This window comes from Bos taurus, chromosome 11 (genome assembly GCF_002263795.3).
Source record: "Bos taurus isolate L1 Dominette 01449 registration number 42190680 breed Hereford chromosome 11, ARS-UCD2.0, whole genome shotgun sequence".
Lineage (NCBI taxonomy): Eukaryota > Metazoa > Chordata > Mammalia > Artiodactyla > Bovidae > Bos > Bos taurus.
The window spans coordinates 86,344,322-86,367,355 of record NC_037338.1 but is presented as its reverse complement, the minus strand read 5'-3'; the positions used below and the strand labels follow the sequence as shown (position 1 = coordinate 86,367,355).

Below are 23,034 nucleotides of genomic sequence, written 5' to 3'. Positions count from 1 at the left end.
CCTTTAACCCTTCAATAAAAGGTTTCCTGACCTTGTTCTGTAGAATTTTATTTGCTTGATAAAATTTAAGCTGTCAAAATGCAAGGGAAAAAAAGTAAGTGTAATGATGATTCGTTTAGCAATTGTACTAAGTAATCTACACCATAGAATCATATTAGTTAAGATTAACACAGTTATTCTACACGTTTTTACTGCAGTGCTTGAAAAACAGTGCATTCCCTAGAAACACAAATGCAGTTGAAAATGTCCATTGCAGTCTTATTTCATTTCTTGCTTGTGTGTGTGTGTGTGTGTGTGTGTGTGTGTGTGTGTGGTCAGGTGGTATGTGGCATCTTAGTTTCTCAACCAGGGATTGAACCTGTGGTGCCCTGCAGTAGAAGCATGGAGTCTTAACCACTGAACTGCCAGGGAAGTCCCACAACAATCTTATTTTTAATCATGGAAAACTGATCAACTCAAACATCGATCAACAGAAAAATGTCTATACAAGCCAAGCCATTCACGCAATGGAACACTATCCAGCAGTTAAAATGAATAGCCTAGGGTTATATGTATGATGGGCTTCCTAGGTGGTGCAGGGGTCAGGAGTCCACCTGTCAAGTAGAAGGTGTGGGGTTTGATCCCTGCGTGGGGAAAATCCGCTGGAGGAGGGCATGGCAACCCACTCCAGTATTCTTGCCTGGGAAATCCCATGGACAGAAGCACCTGGTGGGCTACAGTGCACAGGGCTGCAAAGAGTTGGACACACCTTAGTGACTGAACAACAACATTTGTATGACAAGATGGCTCTTAAGCATAACATTGAGTGAAACAGCATAGAACAAACTGACTGGGTTACATAAGGAAATGCAGAACATAACACACAGAAAGCTGTAAGACTGGTAAACATGTTCTATTTGGACACGGGTATATGTAGTAGTAACATGAACACATGCATATGTAGCAATGGTGTGAAAACACTGATGAGATGTTTTAAACGGGTGCTGGGGGTGTTAATTCGGGAGAGAACTGGGATCAGGGAGGGCTGTCCAGGGGCTTTAACTGTATTGTGATATTTATTTCTTAGGAGAAAATCTGAATTAAGTACGGCAAGAGGTTAGGGTTAGCTGGTTCTTGGGCACACAGGCAGGGGCTGACAAACTTACTTTCTCTAGTGTGCCTCTGAAATATTTTATAATAAGAAAAGTGATGGTACCGCCAACCAGAGGACAGGAAATCTACAGAGATTAAGGCAGTATTTTTACCCAGAACCTGTTGAATGCTGGCACTGGCTGGGGGCCAGACCCTCATTCCCTCATGTAATGATTCAGCTCAGTGAACTGTGGCTGTCTTCCCCATCCTCAAGGACAGTGTCAGACTGGCCCAAGGCCACGGTGCGAGTCGTGGGGGTGAGTGCCCCTGAGGTTTCAGGGCTGGTCTTTGACTCTACCTCTGTGCCAGGCACGCAGGTTCCTGAAATCACAGGGGCCCCTCTTTTGGCTTAAAAAGATAAATCTGGAGTTTTCCTCCTGTCCTGTGCTCATCCCTCGGGCTACATCAGCACCAGTCTCCCGAGAGAGGTCTGCAAAGATTTCTTGGAGGTTCGTGGGTTCCTTCTTTCCTTTCATTCATTCTACCCGACCCCGGGGCCAGGCAAGGTTCCACCCGCAAGTGCCTGGCATTTCAGAAGCTTTCTCTTCTGCTGGCCTCAGACAGGTTCCCTGGTGAGAGCCTCCCAGGGTCAGGTGGGCCGCTGGCGGTTGGGGACCGTAGTCCCCCATGCCCTGCTTTGAGCCGTTGGCAGGGAGAAAGGCGCGGGGAGCCGGTACCGCGGGCGCCCAGGATGGCGCCTTGGGCCCCCGACCGACGTGGCCCTCCGCCGGGCTCATTCCGGGGGGCCGGGGTCCTTGGTGGGGAGCCTTTGGGAAGCCTGGGCTCCGCTCCTGCAGCCTCCCAGACTTGCCTGGTCGCCTCGCCACTGGGCGCCTGGGTCCCAAGCAACAAAACGATCTGTGTTCTCCCAGGGTTCTCCCAATGTCTGTCCAGGCTCTCGCCCCTACTCAGCCTTCGGGGGCCGGAGAGGCTCCCAGCGTGGCCCCGCGGGACGGTGGGCTGTGTGCTGGGGGCGGAACGGGGAAGCTGCCGGAGGATTCCCCGGGGGAGATCGGAGAAGAAAGCCGGGGGCGCCCCCTAGTCCGCTGCCGGGCCCGGCAGGTGGGAGGTCGCTTCGGCGAGGAGGGCGCAGGGGTAGAGCGAGGGGACCCGGCCTGGGCCGGGGGCGCCGCGTCCTCGGCGGGGCGAGGACCCGGATCGGCGGGCGGGCGCCGGTTCTCGAACCTCCGGCCCTAACCTCCTCCCCTCGCCCGACGCCTCCCCGCTGCATCCCCCACGCCGCCCTCGCCGCTACCCTTGCCCAGCGGGGTCCCGGGGGCGGCCGAGCCCACCGCCGGCCCTCCTCCGCTGTCGGCTGGAAGACCTGGAGAAGCGGACTCCGGGGGCGGCGGGGGGTCAGGGGTCAGTCCCGGGCTCTGGCAGCGGTCCGCAGATCCGGGCTTTGCCGCGCGCCCCCCGGCCGGCCGAGCCCGGGAGCTGGGGAGCGAGCGCGCGGGCGGCTGGGCCGGCCCTCCGACGGCGGCGGGCGCACCGGAGCCGGTCCGCGGCGGCGCGAGGACAAAGGGCCGCGGTAAGAGCTGCCGCGCGCCGTCCCCGGGGCGAGCGGGGGGACCGCTGGCCGCCCAGCGCCCCGGGGAAGAGCCGGCGAGGGTACGGGTGGGTGGACCGGGGCACTTTTCCTGCCCCGATCGCCGGAAGGCTGCGGAAGTGTCGGGGTTCAGCCCCGAGGTCGCGTGGGGATGTGGGTGCGTGCGCGTGTATGAGTGTGTGTGTGTGTGTGAGAGAGAGAGGGGTCGGCCAGGGTTAGAGTTGGATGGACTTGGAGCGCGCGCTGAGCGCGCGGCACAAGGTCCCCGCTCGGTAGGTGAGAGCTGATAAAAATGACACTGATGGTGGTGGTCACTATTTTGAGGATGTGCACGCGTGCATGCATGCGTGTCCACGCCTCTGTGTTTGGAGAAGCTGGGGCCGGAGGTGCCGGCTCTAACTTCCCTGCACTTGGGACGCGGCAGAAAATGGGGCTTCTTTCCAAAACCGCCCTGGGACCTTCCTGGAGGGGCTCCGACCCTTGGAAAGGCTGGTTCCGAAGAGGCGAGAGCTTAGTCGCTGGATTCCAGTTTGGGGTCTTGGGAACAAAGGCTGCTTCCCTGAAGTCCAAGAAGGGGTGTGTGTGTGTGTGTGTGTGTGTGTGTGTGTGGCCGCCAAGGCGCCAGGCGGGGTGGAGGCGATGGTCATTCATGGAGAAGGATGTTGGGCCATTTTGCTGTCAACGCCTCTTTGATCCCTGGTCTTGAAGACCAGCAAAAAAGAGGGACTACTTAATTTGGGTACTGAAGCTTTGTTTAATAAACTTTGCTTATAAGGGTAAGTGTTACTCAGGACTTGGAAGATTTCTTTAGTATCTCTTTTAAACCATGTGCAAATTTGATTTGTTAAAAACTTTTATTCCTAGTGAGAGCATTTTAACACTGCTGTGTTAGATCTGGGGGAAGGGTAGAGGTCTGGGAGGGTTCTGACCTTCATCTGACATAAACCAGTTGTTTTAATGTCACCTGGTTTGCAGCATTTTGTAGGAAAACGTTATTGGAAGTTTTAAAGGCCAATTAGACTCCTACCCCTGACTTAGAATGTCTTAAATCTCTGGGCAGATTTGAAGAATTCCTTATATCCAATCTGTTGCTTCTAGAGCACTGTTTTGGGTTTGCTCAGAAAAGTTTGTTTCTAGAAAATGAAAACCAAATTAAAAATGTGAGACAATTAAATGAAACACAGGTGAGGAGCTGTTTCTAGGAGACTTTTCATACTGAAATCTGGTTGATTTAAAGTTTGCATTTGCGGTCTGTGACATTTTCCATCACCCACAGCAGTGGATGAGGTGGGCTGCTGTTCATTCTGGAACAAGTTTTTTGTTGTTGTTGTTGATGTTTTTAAAGGAAGTGTAGTTGATTTACAATATTATGTAAGTTTCAGGTGTACAATATAGTGATTCATAATTTTAAAGGTTATACTCCATTTATAGTCATTATAAAGTATCGCACAATATATCCTTGTGGCTTTTTTTATACCTAAGAGTTTGTACCTCTTCATCCCCTTCGCTTCACCCGTCTCTCATCACTCTCCCCACTGGTAACCACTGGTTTGTTCTCAGTGTCTGTGAAGCTGCCTCTTGTTTGTTATATTCACTAGTTTGTTGCAGTTTTTACAGTTCATGTATAAGTGATGTTATACAGTATCTGTCTTTGACTTATTTCAGTAGCGTAATACCCTCCAGGTCCTTCTGTGTCACGCCAATGGCAATATTTCATTCTTTTTATGGCTGAGTAATACTCTACATCTTCTGTATCTGTTCGTCTATTGACAGACACTTAGGTTGCTTCCATGTCTTGGCTGTTGTAAATAATGCTGCTATGAATATTGGGTACCTGTAGCTTTTAGAATTAGTGGTTTTTTTTTGGAAGAAGTATTCTTTAAAGGATAAGAAGTAAGTTCAGGTTGAAATTGAAATTCCATTTTAGCCTTTTTTGTTATTGCTTAACAAATGGCTTATCTGTGGTTTAAGTTGTTTTTAGCTAATGAAAAGAGCCACTTGCACCAATGCCTCTAATCTTTTACTGGGTGGGTAATTTGAAGCTACACTTTAATATCTGTATTTTTGCCTTGTCATTTTTGATAGGAGAGTTTATATCTAGAGTCTATCTAAAGATTTCCATGCTTAGTATGAAGTTGATGACTTGTTCATTTAGTAAGCGATTGGCTGAACTGTTATGGTGTTACAGATACTCAGTGTGCTACTACCATTTTAATTGACATTAGAAACCCCATTTTAAGAAAATTGTGTCTAGTTTGTGGATTCAAAATTTGAATTAGTTGGCAATTCCAGAATGTTCAGAGGCAATCTCAAAGTAGAGCTAATTAGTGATGAAAATATTCAGAATGAAAAGATGACAGACTATAGTTTAAAGAGAGAGGCAGGCTCCCCGCACCCTGCTCCATGCCCAAGCATAGTCCTCAATGATTGAATGGGACCAGGATATTTAAACAAAGAATGTGGTATGGATGCTTCATGTTTTAAGTGGAGAAAGGGAGCTTGCTTTTAGTAACCCACATTTCCCTGTCCAGCATGCTTCACTGGTTCTGTTCTGTTTCCCCTAGGAAGCCTCTAGGGCTTTTGTGGGGGTAACTGACTATTAGGGTTGGCTGAGGGTAATGCATAGAACCCTGGCCTGGCCATTCCAAAGAGTCCATGGACTTTGAAACCCTTCAAAAGATTCCGGTTAATCTTTGCAGTTTGTACACTGCTTAATGGGCACACTTATCTTTTAGGTTTAGTTTCTGAGTATACAGCTAAATTATAGTACTTTAGCTAATTACCCTTAAAAAAAAAAGTACAATGAGGAAGACTATTGTAGAAGTTATATTTGTGATATAAAATTGAAAAACCTGCAGAAGAGTTAAAAAAAAGAAAAAAGTTGGAAATCTACGATCCAGATATAATTACTGCTAATTCTTTTGTGTGTTTTTTCTAGTCTTAAAATTAAGTTCTGTATGCTTCTGAACATTGGCCAAGATTATGTATATATATTTATCCACATAAGAGAATACAAAATTGTAATTTAAAATAACATCAATGAAATAATAAGTGTAATCCGTGCCATTTTGTCATTATTATGAATATGGCTTCCCTGGTGGCTCAGTTGGTAAAGTGTCTGTCTGCAATGCGGGAGACCTGGGTTCAGTCCCTGGATCAGGAAGATCCCCTGGAGGAGGAAATGGCTACCCACTCCAATATTCTTGCCTGGAGAATGCCATGGACAGAGGAACCTGGTGGCTATAGTCCATGGGGGTCACAAAGAGTTGGACACGATTGAGTGACTAACACTTTTGCTTTTCATTATGAATATACTTATTATTTCATTGATATTGTCATTTTAAATTACAATTTTGTATTCTTTTGTGTGGATAAATTATATATTATCTAGCAGACTCTTGGGCTTTTCCTTTTATGTGTGTTTTTGATGTTCTTTCCATCTTGATAAAACATAATTGACTGATGGTAATATATATTTCTGAAACTTGACTGCCTGTGTGTGTGTGTGTGTGTGCGTGCACACGCGTGCTCTGTGCACATGCTCTGTTGGATCCTTAGAAAATGGGAAAAAAGTTTAACTTCAAGGATATATAGTGGGAAAGGATGCAGTTTTGCCTTAGTCTTCTCACTCTCTTACTCCCTCTTAATTATCTTTTATGCCATTTATTTGTCTCTGTAACACAATAATTTTCTTTATCCCACCAAATTATGGACTTGAGGATAGCAATTTGTGTCTTCATTTTGTTTGACTCCCTCTAGTGGTCAGCCAAGGCCTGGCATGTCACAAATGTTCAAAATAGCCTTTGCGGGGAGTATATTTCAGGGCCTTTGTGGGAACCGAAGTCCTCTTAAAGATGTGCAATGACAAATCTTGATCCAACTGACTCCTGTTACCTTTTTATTGTGGAAAAACTTCAAATGTCTATGAAAGTAGAAAGGTTGTCTAATGAACTTCTGTGTGATCTCACCCAGTTCTACAATTGTGAACACTTTGTCAATTTTGTTTTTTCTGTCTCCTCCCTCCCCACACTGCAACCCTCCTGAATTACCTTGAAGTAAATCCAAGACATTACAGCATTTCATACCCCAGTTCTCCAATTGTAGTTGCTGGACCAGCAGCTTTGGCATCACCAGAGAATGTGTATAAAATGCAGATTCTCAGGCTCCACACTCAGTGCTACTCAGAAGCTCTGGGAGGGGGGAGATTGGCCAGAAATCTGAGGTTTAGCAAGCCTTCCAGATGATTCTGATGAACAGCCATGCTTGAGAACCATGGATCTATGAAGGTAGCCAAGAGATCTGTTATATAAGCTCTAAAAACCAGAAACAAATACTGCCCCCCACCATGCACACACAGAAGCAAAAACCTGCTGGAAATTGTGCATTTACCCATCACTGAGTTTGATAACTCAGTCCTATGTCAGTTTCTCCCCATTGTGCAGAGTGATCTTAACTGTGGGATGACTGTGAGATCTTTTGTTGATCAGGAACTCTGATTGATAGTTACAGTTCTTGACTCAAAAAGATTTGGAAAGGAAATTATCAGATAAAATTTTCTGAACTGAGGTATATGTAGGCAATTTTCATTTCAAAAAATAAGAAAAGGTTGAAAACCACTTCGTGGGACACACCGGATTTGCAATTCCATATTCCTTTGTTTGATGTCTTATCTCCCCTGTGGCACATGGCAGTTGCTGTGAAGGATCAAGTCTGCCTTGCTCACCATCCTGCTCCAGCACCCAGCACCCAGCACCCAGCACCCAGCACAATGGCTGGCCCACGGTATGTGCTCAGTAAATATTTGAGGAATGAATGAGCTTTGTTCTTTAGGGAACTTGCAGAGCTTTGCACAGAGCCAAGCCTAATACTGGTAGAAACAATTGGAGAACTATTAAGGGTTCTATTTTGAGGTCTTGACTACAGTGTAGGAGGAGAATTTGAGCCACAAGGTCAGTTAGTTTTGAATCTGTCAAATGAAAGTATTTATTATATTCTTAGCAATGTCTTCTGGAGAGATGTATAAAGGGCAACACAAGAGAAGAGTAAAACAAGGAGCTCATGCATAGATGAGTATTTCATTGGTTGGTAACTACGTTGCATTCCAGTGCTTTCAGGCACAAGAATTAGCTGAATAATATTAAATAATAATCGTTATAGCCACTACAATCCTTGGGCATCTACCAGGTAAAAAGTACTTTAAGGAAATTACCTAAATATCTGTTCCTTGATATGAACTAATTGGTACATTTTGAAATTTTGTATTTTAACAAAACAAATTAAAAACCCATTGATGTCTTCATTTGTAAAAATTAAAAACAAGGTTAGAAAGTTGTTTCCAAAATTTTTAAATCTGTTGGCATTGGTGGTCTATAAAGGCAACAGGTGTTTCAGCAACAAAATCCCATCAGTTATTTAACACATAGGCTTTCCTCATGGCTCAGTGGTAAAGAACCCACCTGCCAATGCAGGAAACATGAGTTTGATCCCTGGGTTGGGAAGATCTCCTAGAGAAGGAAATGGCAACCCACTCCAGTATTCTTGCCTGGGAAATCCATGGACAGAGGAGCCTGGTGCGCTACAGTCCATGGGGTCGCAAAAGGGAGTAGGAGATAACTTCGCAAATAAATGACAACAACAACATTTAATATATAAGTATTTATCGAGTTGATATTTTGTGCCAAGTACTGGTCTAAGTGCTGAAGATACAGTAGTGAACAAAAGAGGCGATTCCTGCCCTGATGGAACTTACATTTTAGTTCCAATATTTCCTTCTTGCACTACCTGTAGTAGCTTGGGCTGTCATAACAAAATACCATAAACTGAGTGGCTTAAACAGCAGAAATTTATTTCTCACAATGCTGGTGGCTAGAAATTCAAGATCAAAATTCTGCTTGATTTGGTTTCTGGTGAAAGCTTTTTTCCTGGCTTGTAGGTGGTCAACTTCTTGCTGTGTTCTCACATGGTCATTCTTCCCGTCCTCTTCAAGGGTGGAGAGAGAGTCCTCTGCTGTCTTTTCTAATAAGGACACTAACCTTATTGATCAGGGCCCCACCCTTATGACCTCACTTCACCTTAATCACCTCTCACTGAGAGGCAGGGCTTTCATATATGAATTTTAGGGGGACATAAGTCTTCAGTCTAGGGCACACTCCCAAGATTGCCCCCTCAGGTGAGCTCAGTTTTGGAGCCTGCAGCTTTAGGGTTGGTTTGCAGTTGTACACAGGGTCTCCCAGCCCTGGTTTGGAGTGCTTAGAGGAGGAGTGGGACTCTCAGTCCGTAGCAGGTGGGGCGGGAACACATAGAGGTGACTCTGTTGTTGTCAGTGATTTTTTTTGTGCCTGGCACAGACTGTGTATACCTGTGTGCAGCCCAGGGCAGGGTACTTACCTGTAGATGTTTGTGGGTTGTTGGTAAGTAGTTTTGGACTGGAAACAGCACACAAAAATTGCTAAGTCCTTCAGAAAGCAAGCACTCCTGGATTGGAACTATCTAACGAATTCCCTGCCACACTAAGAATATTTCCCACTGTTATTCATACATTTCTTAAAGGTACTGGTTTATTTTAATGTTGAAGGCACACATACAGACCATCTTTTACAAAGGGTTCTGATTCATGTCCTCTGCTTCTGGCCTGAGAAACGAGTCTGTGCCTCTGCTTCCCACTTGACATTCTTGTCTTCTGTTAGACTTGAATGTGACTCAGTTTGGGAGTAACATATCAGGAGACCCGTCTGGGCCTTCAATTTACTAGGACTTCTTTGCTCTGTAGAATCTATCATTTCTATGTTTTAGATTGAGAAGCTACTACAAAACTGGTCAGTTGCAAAAGTGGGACCAGATTCTCAAACTCTATCTCCTAGGTGGCGAGGGGCGATCTGTGCGCGTTTCTGTGCATTTCTCTTCACCCACATTCACTCTGAAAGTGATTCTGCAGATGGCCATCCTGTTGCATTTCTTTTGCAGTTTTGACACCGAAAGGTGATCCTGTGTATCCGGGATTAGAAACTAGAAAATGGAAGCCCAAAGAGTGACCCCGGGAATGGATTTGAGTAGCTAATTGTGGCACCTCTCATAAAATTTAAAACTTAAATACCTTTTAGTTACTCAAAGACATTGAGATAACAGAAACAGAGTCCAGCAAAGTTAGTCACCCTCATTCTGTGCTCCACTGAGTTTGGTTGCATTACCACAGTGGAAGAGTTTCACAGGAGTTTTATGTGGCTCTTCTGGCCGGGTTCTGGGTTGGGCTGGTAGTGCCCATGAGGTGTAGTATTGTCATTCTCATTTTATATGTGGGAAAACCAAGTCCAGAAGCTTGGTTCAGGAACTTGATCCAGGTCATAGAGAGATAAGATGCTGTGACAAGGTTGATCACACATCTATCTGACCACAAAGCTATACAACTGTGAAGCCAGATCTTAGCACCAAAAGAAGAGAAATGTTTTGTTCATTCTGTCATCTGTTTCAAGTTAATTTCTACTTGGACTTTTTTCATTTGTCTATCATTCAGTCTCCCTTTCTCGGCCCCGGGGCTGGTCAGAGGAACACCCATATTTCAGGATAAACATTCTGCCTTTTTCCTTTCTAGCACCTCCCTTGTTTCTTTCTGAGAACTTGCATTTTTTCATAGGCTTTTGTGGGGGTCCAAAAAAAATTCTTTATTTGGCCTTTTCTTTTACTAAGATTTTTGTTGGTTTTGTCTAGATAATTAGGCATTATGATTTCTGTAGCTTCCATAAACCATAATGGAAAAGAAATGAAAAAGAAAGTATAGATGTCTAACTGAGTCACCTTGCTATACAGCGGAAATTAACACTGTTAATTAAATATACTTGAATAAAATAAATGTAAAAAGATAATTCATTCCTTTTTATTAGTGAGTTGTACTCCAAGCTCTGAACATAACCACAATGTAACCATTAACCTGTTAAAGGATATCCAAATTGTTTCTGGTTTGGGGCTATTATGAGTAAAGCTGGTACTGATATTTGTGCACGAGGTTTTGTGTAAACATAAGTTTTAATTTCTGTGGGACAAATATCCAAGAGTGCAATGACTAGTTCTTATGCTAGTTACAGGTTTAATTTTATAAGAAACTGCACAACAGTTTTCTAGAATAGCTATACAATTTCCCACCAGCAATGTGTAAATATCTAGTTTCTCTGTGCCCTTGGCAACACTTGATATTGTCACTTTTTTATTTTAGACTTCTGATGGTTGTATATTGATATCTTATTATGGGTTTAATTTGTATTTTCCTATTGGCTAATGATGCTGAACATGTTTTCATGACTTACATGCTTTCTATTTATTCTCTTTGGTAAAATGTCTCTTTATGTCTTTTGCCCATTTCCTAACTGGATTTTTAAAACTATTCAGTTAGGGAGTTAAAAAATGTGACAGGTGCTAGTCTTTTGTTGGATATGTGGTTTGCAAATACTTTCTTCTATTCTGTAGCTTATCTTTTAATTTTCTCCACAAGATCTCATGCAGAACAAAAACTTTTAAATTCTGATGAAGTCCAGTGTATCAACTTATCATTTGAAGGATTGTGCTCTTAGTTTCAAATATGAAAACTTTTTGCCTAGACCTGGATCATGAAGATTTTAAACGGTTTTCTTGCCTTTTTTTTTCACTATAAATTTTTTAGTTTTGTTTTATGTGTAGGTCTGTGATCCAGTCTGAGCTGATTTTGGTATAGAAGTTAACGTTTAGGTTAAGATTCACTTCTTTGCCTCTGATATCTAATTATTCCAGTGCCACTTGTTGAAAAGGCTGTCTTCCATTGAATTGCTTTTGCATTAATTTCTTCTCAGAATTGGTGCTTTTTATTATCAGGCAAATATATTGGGCCACGTAAGTGCCTATGATTTGTACAATAAATTTGAGCTGCTCCTGTTGCTAATTACAGTCAGGAGATCCATAAGGAGGGTGCAGCTCAGGGACCCTGGGAGTCAGGACTTGATGGCAGTTGGGGGAAATAAGAGTCAGGCCAGGGAGCTCTGCGTGGGAGACTGAGTTCCTCTGAGGTTTTGTTGCTGCCGTGCAGCTGGGCAGCTTCCTCTTCCAGGCAGGGGTGGTGACACTGGGTGTTCTGGGTCAGGCTGGGGCAGGCTGACCTGCGGGTGGAGATGACCTTCTGGAAGGCTTGGGCATGACTGGGTTAGGTTCCCACTTGGTCTCTTCCGTCAGTCACAGCCCCGCCTGAGCTCCAGTGATCTCAGCTGTCCGCTCCTGTGAGGTCTCCCCCACCCAATCCCCGTGACGTGTGACCTCCAGCAGCTGTTTCAAAACTGGTGTCCAGAACACACAGAACTCCAGAGCAATCTTGTTTGGGCTTACATTGAAAAAAACTGTGATTATTTTTAAATGTTTCCATAGTACACATGTCTTCATTGGAGAAAGAGTAGAAAGCACAGTTCAACAAAATGTATCTGTAATCTCCATACCCTGAGGTATGTAAACCCCAAATTCTTAATTTTGGAAGAAAGTTTTTTGTTTTTTATTTTTGCTTGTTTGTTTTTAGCTTGTTTCTTTCACCAGCTGGACCATCAAGACACAAAGCTGGTTTGGAAAAAAAAAAGGAAAGAAAAAAAGAAAGTGTCTTCTCTTGGGTTGAATGTGGAGAGAGGTTCTGACACTGCAGGTCACGCTGCCGCTGAGGCCCCATGTGTGGGGGAGCAGAGGTCAGCCCTGGGATACACAGCCGCTCCGAAGGGTGGGAGACCCTGAGGCCGGTGGGGCCAGTGCTGCCAGAGCATTCTTTTGTTTCCCCTGCTCAGCTGTCCAGGATCCTGGCTGAGGACATCAAAGACGTGGCTAAACACTGTTATCTGGCCCTGTCATCTGCCCTGACTCTGGAAGGGGCCTTCCCACAGGGAGTCCTGCAGAGCAGAGCCTGTGGCTTGTATCCCACCATTAATTCCAGGCAAGAGCGGATCAATAGTATTTGCATTAGCCGCATACATACCTCCCCACTCTGTTTTGTTCTGAGAAAGATTTATTTATTTACTTACACGATTAAAAGATTATACATTTTATTCACATTTCAAACGTTACTGGTGTAAATTGCTGGAAACTTATTAAACAAAAATACAAAACCTAAAAACGATAGTTCCTCTACCTAGACACAGAGGCATTATCCATGTTTTGTAAAGTTCTTCTTGTCTTTTTCATGTTTATATGCAATAGGAATTTAATAAAAGATGCTATCAGCCTGTGACTACAATTTCCCTGGAAGTGTGGTTAGAGTTTGTCAACCATGTCATTGCTGTAAACATTCAACTGCACAAAATTTGTATCTGCAGAGTATTTGATCACATCTGCAGAGTATGTAAATCACTTTTACATAATTTCTTTACACTTAAGAACTGTTGCTTAAAAAAAAAAATCAAGTTGGTATCGTTGCCTTTTCTGCTTAGCGAACAGTTCTTATTGTAGAAACTAAAAGGCTGTATATAAAATTGCCTGCTTTCGCTCATGGGAACTTCCGAAGTAGATTGTTACGGTATTAGTTAAAATGGTTCTGGCAGCTTGAAATAAGGGAACCACTGAGACTGACTCGGTTTTGCTGAGCAAATAATGGGTACTTGACATCTTTACAGCAGGGAATGGATCCTGGTCAGACTTCTGAGCACGTGGGCACCTCTGTGGGAGAAGGGTGATGAGGGGCCAGTAGGTCTGTTGCCAACCTATTTTTCTAGGCCAACTTTTGGCTAAGAAACAGAGAAAGGGTAGAGAGTCCTGGCAAGCTAGTTTGATTTCAGTGTTAGCCTGAGATGTAAGAAATGTTAACAGATCATGAGATACCGTTTACTCCACGTTATCATCTGTGATGTGACTTGGCCGTGATGCAGGGCTCAGGTTTGCAGTCCTATCTTGAGTCACACGCTGTGCCAGGCTCTGTCTTTGTCTTGACCACCCTGCTTGTCATGCTTATTTGCCTGTGGCTTCCCTGCATGGATTGACCAGTTTTTGAAGGCAGGAACCCAGGCCCTATCACTCGGGCACCCACGGGATCCCAGTGGAGTGCTGCAGCCTCCTGGCCAATGAACACATTCAGCCCCATTAATTCAGTGGTATGCCCTAAGACTCTGCAGTTTATTCACTTCGGTCCTAAGCTCTTTTGAGTAAATTGCCATTGTAGTTGGGATATGAGAGGCAAGAGTGTGTGACTGAGAGGGGGAAGTCTTATTTCCACAATGGGATTCTTTCCAGAATGGGATGTGAAGTATTGTAGACAGGTCTCCTAAGGTGCTGTAACCCAGTTGATTACTAAGAGAAGGTGCTTTTTAGATTCTATATTATACTGTACTTTTATTAAAGGAAAAGATCATTTTGAGTTGTGTCCAATCACAAACACCTGTGAAGTACCTGCTTCCTGTCAGGTGTGCTTTATCTTGTTTTCAGGAATCAAACTGTTAGGGTTCCCTTTTTATTATGTTTGGGCAGAACTGATTTTTTTAAAAAATTAGAGCCTAATTTTCCTCTCAAGTTTATAGAACCAGGACAACTTGGCGCCTTGCTCAGTTCATCTGTATGTTCCTTTTTTAGTCTATCTGAATAAAGGCAATGATGAAAAATAGGATGAAAATATTTACTGGCCACAAACATTTTATCAGGTTCTTCATCTGGGCCTCCATCTACATGATGCATCGTTTCATCTGTAGCACTTTGTATAATGAAGGCTCATAGGGGGTTGAAGGAGTGTAAAATTAGATGCTTTTAATGAGCCCACAGAGGTTAAGTTTTACTGTCTCCATTTCACAATTCAGGAACAGAGGCTGAGAAAGCTTCACGGACAGGGTCATGCTGCTGGAAAGAGTCTGCTGGGATTCCAGCTGAAGTCTGTGTAACCTCAAGGCTGTGTTGGTGTCACTGGGTTGTCCAGCTTCCAGGGTGGTGTGCAGGCTTCACAGACAGAGCTGGAAAAGCAGGGGCAGCAGCGCTGACTGACACCAGAGATCTCCAGAGGATGGAGAGGCCACGTGGTTGTGGGGGTCTCATCTCAGCCCCCAGCTTCAATAGAGGTTTCATGCGTGCCTTAGGTCACAGAAGACCTCCCCAGCTTAGACACTCTGGTAGTTTTAATGTTTTTGTTGTTAGGTCGCTAAGCTGTGTCTGACTCTTTGTAGCTCCATGGACTGCAGCATGCCAGGCTTCCCTGTCCTTCGCTATCTCCCGGAGCTTGCTCAAACTCATGTCCTTTAGATCAGTGATGCCATTCAACCATCTCATCCTCTGCCGCCTCCTTCTCCTCCCACCTTCAATCTTTTCCAGCATCAGGGTCTTTTCCAATGAGTCAGCTCTTCACATCAGGGGGCCAAAGTATTGGAGTTTCAGCTTCAGCATCAGAATTTCCAGTGAATATTCAGGACTGATTTCCTTTAGGATTGATTAGAAGATATCATTTACTCTTTTATTGGTTTCCTCAGAAATTCTCTGAGGAACTTCTGTGGGGAAAAAAAAATAAAAAAGGGGCTGCTTCCTAACCCCAGTAATTCCTGATGTGGTAGAAAAAAATCAGCCCATGAGCCAGAAAAGTTTCAGATAGCGGCAGCTGCCACTTCTCATCTTAAAATTACCTTTAGATGTTGATCTATTTCAGCAGAATGATAGTATTTCCCTCCAACTTTTAATTTTGATATAATAGTCTTTTTGCAGTGATAACACAAGAACATTTCCAAGTCTCTGTATTATATATGATGAGTTTAGAGAAAGGCACGCATACATCAAAATCACAATCAATAATAGACACAGAACCAGAATATTGATTTTGTCCTTGAGGAAATCCAATAATAACAGGTCAATTCATTATAACACATGGTGAAAGTGATTCACCTTATGTGGAAGCAGACACTGGAAGGAAAGCAGTAGAAAGTATGCCACTTGGTTGTTGTTTTAGTTGCTAAGTTGTGTCTGATTTTTTTCGACCCCAGGGATTGTAGCCCACCGGGCTCCTCTGTCCCTGGGATTTCCCAGGCAAGAATACTGGACTGGGTTGCCATTTCCTTCTCCAAGGGACCTTCCCGACCCAGGGATTGAACCCAAGTCTCCTACGTTGCTGGTGGACTCTTTATCATAACTGTTAAATTGGGGGAAATGAGTGTGTAGTGTTGGCAAGCTTCAGTTTGCAGGGGGCAGAGAGAGCATTTGCAGTTCTGCAATGAAGTGGCAGATTGGCATGGAAGCTGCTGTGTTTGCCTATTGCTACAGTAATTATTTATTGAGTGCTTGTTGTGTGTCAGGCACCAGGGAAAGACTGGTGAAGCCAACCCCCACCCCCACCCTGGCTCCTGTGTATAAGTCTGTTCAGCCAAGTGGGGGAGACAGACTTTAACACACAATCCCTGAATGAATGGGGAAGGAGGCACTCAGTTAGGAAGAGAGCTCCAGAGAGCAGAGACCAACGAAACCTGACCTAGATCGGAACTTGATCTGAAGATGACTTGGTGGTCACTGCAGGGCTGGCAAGGGGGTTTGTGGGGGAGGAGTGGTGTGGGGAAGGTTTGTCCTGACCCAGGAAGCAGTGTGAAGGAAGGGCTTAGCCATGTGGCACGTGCCTGCGATATCAGGGGGAGTGGATGTCTGGTGTGCAGCCTACTGAGCAGGTGGGAGACTGCACAGCCAACCTTTGGGGGTTATTAAAGATGAGAGAACTTAACCACAGAGCAAGAGGAAACTACTTCCCAGGCCTAAGAGGGTGGGGTGGGACCGAGCTGGCTGTATAAGCGGGTGGTTAACAAGCCAAAGAGCCAGGGAGGAAACAGGCCAGGCTGCATGTAGACAGTTTCTCTGGGGACTGAGCCTGTTTTAAGGGCCTAAGGGACACCAGACACTCTTTCTCATCAGTAAGGCCAGTGATGACAGCCCCTCCAGCCTGTGAATCTATGCTTCTGTTCCCATGATTGATGGTAGGCCATTCTGCACATCTTCCCCAGATCCGTGGTTTGTTAATTAGGTTATGAGAAACCTACTGTGGCAAATGGAGACCATGAGGGCGTTGGATGGTGTATTTACTATCTTTCCATTAGACCAGATAGATGCCTTTGCAATTAGTTCAGAACTGGTGGTGGCCTTCCCCTCAGTTCAGTTCAGTTCAGTTGCTCAGTCGTGTCCGACTCTTTGTGACCCCATGGACTGCAGCACACCAGCCCTCCCTGTCCATCACCAACTTCCAGAGTTTACTCAAACTCATGTCCACTGTGTCAGTGATGCCATCCAACCATCTCATCCTCTGTCATCCCCTTCTGCCTTCAATCTTTCCCAGCATCAGGGTCTTTTCAAATGAGTCAGCTCTTCGCATCAGGTGGCCAAAGTACTGGAGTTTTGGCTTCAATATCAGTCTTTCCAATGAACACTTAGGACTGATCTCCTTTAGGATGGACTAATTGGATCTCCTTGCAGTCCAAGGGATTCTCAAGTCTTCTCCAACACCAGGCCTTCCCCTAAGTAGACAGAAATAATCGCATGGTCCTCCCTCTCTCTCATTCGTTCATTTATGAAAAGTTTCTTATGCTTAAATGTTGTGACCTATGCTGGGGAGGAAAGAATGTGGCCTGGAGCTCACGGCTTGGTTCGTAGGAGAGGGGAGTGAATGTGCAAATATGGAATATGGGTGGAAATGTCTCAAAGAGCTTCATGGAGAAAGATCACCTGAGTTACTGCTTTAGAGAGATCACTTCATGGCAAATAGATGGGGAAAGAACAAGGACAGACTTTTATTTTCTTGAGCTTCAGAATCACAGTGGACAGTGCAGCCATGAAAAGACTGGCTCCTTGGAAGAAAAGCAATGACAAACTTAGACAGCATATTGAAAAGCAGAAACATCACTTTGCCAACAAAGGTCCGTCTAGTCAAAGCTGTGGTTTTTCCAATAGACATGTGCAGATCTGAGAGTTGGTCTATAAATAAGGCTGAGTGCCGAAGAATTGATGGTTTCAAATTGTGGTGTTGGAGAAGACTCTTGAGAGTCCCTTGGACTGCAAGGAGATCAAACCAGTCAAACCTAAAGGAAATCAACCCTGAATATTCACTGGAAAGACAGATGCTGAAGCTGAAACTCCGATACTTTGGCTACCTGATGCGAAGAGCCGACTCAGTGGAAAAGACTCTGATGCTGGGAAAGATTGAGGATAGGAGGAGAAGCGGGTGGCAGAGGATGAGATGGTTGGATGGCATCACTGACTCAATGGATATGAATTTGAGCAAACTCTGGGAGATGGTGAAGGACAGAGAAGCCTGGCGTGCTGCAGTCCATGGGGTTGCAAAGAGTTGGAAACCACTGAGTAACTGAACAATAGCAACAAAAATATTTCATATTGTATATATATATTTCAGATTCATTTCCATTGTAGGTTATTACAAGATATTGAATATAATTCCCTGTGTTACAAGCTCTTATCTATTTTACGTGTAGTAGTTCAGTTCAGTTCAGTCGCTCAGTTGTGTCCAACTCTTTGCGACTATACACATATAGTAGTGTGTATCTGTTAATCCCAAATTCCCAATTTATCCCCCCAGCCATTGTTTAAATGTAAAGTATTTATGTCACTTTATATGTCTTGTGTGAATCAGATATACTGATTTTGATACAAAATTGCACAATAATTAATAACTAATTTAGTCAAGAAATTAAAATACATATACCAGCTTTGCTGAGTGATGATATAGCAGACATTGACATTTCCTCATGCTGAGTCCATAGTAATTCATAGTAATGGTAGCAAAAGTGATTGTCTACTCCGCTCTAGGCACTAGATTAGGTGCCTTATATTTAATAACAAGAAATTATGACAGTGGGCATATCAACCATGTTTTACTATACTAAAGAAGTTGCCTAGAACTTGCAGATCTGTGAAATGGGTATCATTATTTCTGACCCAGGAGTCCCCAGGCATGAAGCTCCAAGACTCCATCCAGGCCCTGGCCCAGTGCTTCTCAAAGTCCCTTCTGCCCTTTGAGGGCCAGGTTGAGTCATGTCCAACCAAGCCTCTGGCTGTCTCCACTCGAGGCTGAAGTCCTGAGACCACGGAACTCGACTTGGTGCTGTCATCATACTGGCCCTGGAGTGGGTGGGAGAGTCTATTATTATCTCCTTTCTGGTATTATTCTAAGTGGGGATTCTGGCCCTTTAATTCTTCTTATTAACTCATTGAACAAGGACTGTATTGCTTTCCAACAATGAACTGAAGACATTTTCTCAGGAGGGCATTGTAGCCTGGAAAACACAAAACCATGCCTGAGACATGTTTCCAGAGGCTTCTTAGAGTTTCTAGGCCATTTCTCCAGTAGTGGAGGCTTGTCCTCTTCGCCAGTAAAGGAGGGGTGTGGAGGGGGAGTGGGGGGGAGAGAGAGGAGGAACAGGGGCAGGCTCCGCCAGGCTGTCCCCAGCCCCTTGTCCCAGGCCTGCTCTCCTGGTCCACTTTCCACCCCTAGTGTCTGCTTTTCCAGAGATTCTTGGAAGTTACAATTCCTGTTTCCTTTGGGATGGACAGCCCCACCCTTTATAGCCAGGGTTGGCCTTGCTCCCCGCCACCCCTCCCCACTCCCTCCAAGGGAATGTTTCCCAAAGTCTTTATTTTCCAATAAACAACAAGACCCCCACAGATGCGTCCACAGAATGAGCTCTCTGGGTGTCGTCTCCTCTCTGTCCTTCACCTAGCCTGGGGAAGGCTTGTTTTCCTGTCCTTCCTGACATTTTTGCATGGCCCCTCCCACTTTTATGTGCCTGATTGAGAACACACAATCCTTCTGGAAACAAACAGTCATCTTCCAGAGCAGTGTAGATCAAACCCCTATTTAGAATGGAAGAAAACAAAACATCTTTTCAAAGCCAACATAAACTATAGAGATTTGGTTTCAATGCATGGAAGCCCATTTCTCTTCAAGACCTACACCATTTCATATCATCGTTTGTGGGGTTACACCCTCCACTAAACCTTGCTAAAACATGGCCCACCCAAAATGCCCTTTGAAGTTGTCTTCTGTACCCAGAGACTCTGCCTGAAAGGTGAATCCAAAATTGTTCTCTTTATCTTTGATTTGCCAGAATTACCAGCCCAAAAGTTCCAGGGCCAAATCAGCTTTTTTGCCTTTTCAGTCTTTTATTATAGAAAAATGTAAGCATACACAAAAGAAACAAGATTGATACATGTAGTCAGGTGGCTCAGTGGTAAAGAATCCGCCTGCCACTGCAGGAGACGCAGGTTTGATCCCTGAGTCAGGAAGATGTCCTTGAGTAAGAAATGGTAACCCACTCCAGTATTCTTGCCTGGAATATTCCATGGACAGGGGTATAGTCCATGGGGCTGCAAAGAGTCAGGCATGACTGATCATGAGCACATACTGTCTTTCCTCTGTGTCCATGGGTTCCAGATCCTAGGATACAACCAGCTGTGGATTGAAAATATTTGGGAAAAAAAATTCCAGAAAGTTCCCAAATGCAAAGCTTCAGTTTGCTGCTGTGATAACTATTTACATTGTATCAGGATTATAAATTCTCTAGAGGTGATTTAAAATACTTGGGAGGATGGGTGTAGGTTATGTGTAAATACTATGCCATTTTCTAAAAGGGACTTGAACGTCTGTGGATTTTGGTATTTGGTGGGGGTCCTGGAACGAATCCCCTGTGAACACCAAGGGATCACTGTATGTACTTTCCATATTAAAAAATTAGCAACACATGGATAATTTTGTTTTGTGTACTCCCCCAGTAGTTTTCCTTTCCCTGATGGATTATTTCAAAGCAAATTCCAGACGAACTGTTTCGTGCAAAAACATTTTTGTGTTTATCTCGGAAGGTATTCTCTTTTCAAGAAACCATCGTGTCACCAAAATAAAAAAATGAACAGTAATTCCATTTTATCCCAAATGTCCAGTTAGTGTTCCGTTTCCCCTAAAGTTTCATTGACAAGTTTTGCAGTTGATTTGTTTGTTGGAATGAGGATCCAAATGAGGTCCATGTCTTCTGATTGATAACAGTTTTTCTCCCTCTGCCATTTTTTTATTGAAACCACCAAGAGGTCTTTGGCCTCTTGCATTTCCCTGCTTTTTGGGATTTTTCTGGTTATATCACTGGGCTGATGTTTAGTTTGTACGTTTGTTTCTGTGTAATCAGTAGACTGGTGGTTTGATAGGTTTGGCATCGTCCCAACCTAGGATTCGAACCCAGGTCTCCTATGTTGCAGGTGGATTCTTTACCATCTGAGCCACCAAGGAAGCCCTCCTTGGGAACGGAACCCATTCCGAATTAAACAGCCCCCTTCTGCCTAAAACACACGCCTCACAGATGCACTGAGTCTCCTGGATCAGTATCCTCAGCTCTAAGCCGGGATAGTCACAATAGTCCTGTCTCTTAGGGTTGTTGTTCGGATTCAGTGAGATAATACATCTAATGAAGACCTCCACAGACATCAAGGAGACTTTTCTCCCTGCCCATCCCTTTGGCATTTGTGTTCCTAGAAAAGCCATCTTGCTTCAGTCTCATCACTCGCTCTCCCTCACCAGGGATCTTTAGCGTGCAGCTGGCGGAATTTCCATGGCACAGGCACTGGAGTTACACCTGAAAACAGTGTCAGACAGAAGCTTTTTTTCCCCCTAAATTGAAGTGAAATTTATATAGCATAAAGTGGACCTTTTTCAAGTGAAAGGTTTAGTGCTTTCAGTACACTCACCATTCCGTTGCTTCCGGTACCACTAGCAACTCTGTCTTTAAATTCTTTTATTTTCATTTTTTATAGTTTTGGGAGGCACACAAATGGTACATTCCTATGGATCAGAATTAAACTTTTCTGTTCTTTATGTTTGTTCTCCCTACTTTTTGTTTTCTCCTTTGGGTGGCTGACCACGCCTTGCTTGGTAACCACAATGACAGTAACAGTCTGGCCTTTCAGCCATACCCCCTCCCCTTTCCTCCCCGTGGACTCCTGTGGAAGACCTTGTTCCTTCAACCATCCTTTAATTAAGTAAAACTGGAAGACAGAAATGATCATTCTTATGGGGCTGAAGTGGAAAATTGCTTTTTTAGTGCAGCATGTGGGATCTTAGTTTCCTGATCAGGGATTGAACCCACACCCCCTGCAGCGGAAGCACAGAATCTTAACACTGGACTGCCAGGGAAGTCCCATTAAGTGGAAATTTTTAAAAAAAAATCAAAGAAGCAGCTCTTCCTATAAGTAAAATTAATTTACTCAGTAACTTTTTATTGAGTGCTTGCTATTGCTATTGCTATTGCTAAGTCACTTCAGTCGTGTCCCACTCTGTGTGACCCCATAGATGGCAGCCCACCAGGCTTCCCCATCCCTGGGAGTCTCCAGGCAAGAACACTGGAGTGGGTTGCCATTTCCTTCTCCAATGCATGAAAGTGAAAAGTGAAAGTGAAGTCGCTCAGTCATGTTCGACCCTCAGCGACCCCATGGACTGCAGCCTTCCAGGTGCCTCCATCCATGGGATTTTCCAGGCAAGAGTACTGGAGTGAGGTGCTTGTGTTAAACCCTGGGTATTTGTCCTGCATTAAACAGATGGGACTCTGCCAGGATTTTCTTTTTTTTTTTCTTTTTTTTTTTCCATTTCTGGACATCTTTAATTGCACGAAAGATGATCTTATATGATAGCTATTGGAAAATTCCAGATTAAAAATGCAATGTGTAATATGGTACTGAATTTGCAAAGAAATCACATATACACACATACATGTTAATGCAAACACATACATGTGCGTTTGCAAGTAATAAAGACAGTAGAAATACATTAAAATAATAATAATAGTTATTTCTGACAAATATTTAGTGTTTATGCTGTATTTTCTGTATTTTTTACATGTTTAGAAATGAGTACAAGCTATTAAGAAAAATGCATGTGAATAACAAATAGCCTAAAATATTTTTTCCCTCAAGATACCTTTTAAAAGAAGTGTTTACAGGCTTAAGTCTTACTATCTTGAGAGCTTCTGAGAACTTTTATTTACTTAAAAAAATTAGGTTATTTATTTTAATTGGAGGCTAATTGCTTTACAATATTGTGGTGTTTTTTGCCATACATTGACATGAATCAGCCATGGGGGTACACGTGTCCCAAACCTCCTTCCACCTCCCTCCCCATCGCTTCCCTCTGGGTCATCCCAGTGTACTTTCTGCCAGGATTTTCTTGGCGACGCCACGGTGTGGGAGATTTGCTTGTATCCCAAGGCTTTAGAATGAAATTAGTCTTGAGCCGAGGGCCGAGGATTGTAGAACAGCCCCTTGCTGTGATGGAAGGCGCAGTGAGGTGAGAGTTGATAACCTGGGTTGGGATTGTCTGTCCCATCAGCCGTGAGTATCCACGTGGAGCTCCTTTCCCCCGTGATCAGTGACCT

The 23,034-nt window shown here is 44.1% G+C and overlaps 1 protein-coding gene across 10 annotated transcripts in view; it reads left to right on the top strand.

Annotated features, from left to right (window-relative positions):
* Nucleotides 1–1,235: 1,235 nt before the first annotated feature.
* GREB1 (growth regulating estrogen receptor binding 1) overlaps nt 1,236–23,034 on the top strand; it is a 134,560-nt gene continuing 112,761 nt past the window's right edge. Inside the window, exon 1 of one of the 10 annotated variants that reach the window (XM_024998449.2) lies at nt 1,236–1,388. In XM_024998449.2, coding sequence (XP_024854217.1) covers nt 1,302–1,388 — 87 coding nt within the window. In that variant the 5' untranslated portion in view covers nt 1,236–1,301. The other 9 variants (XM_024998448.2, XM_024998441.2, XM_024998440.2 and 6 more) reach the window with 9 other exon arrangements.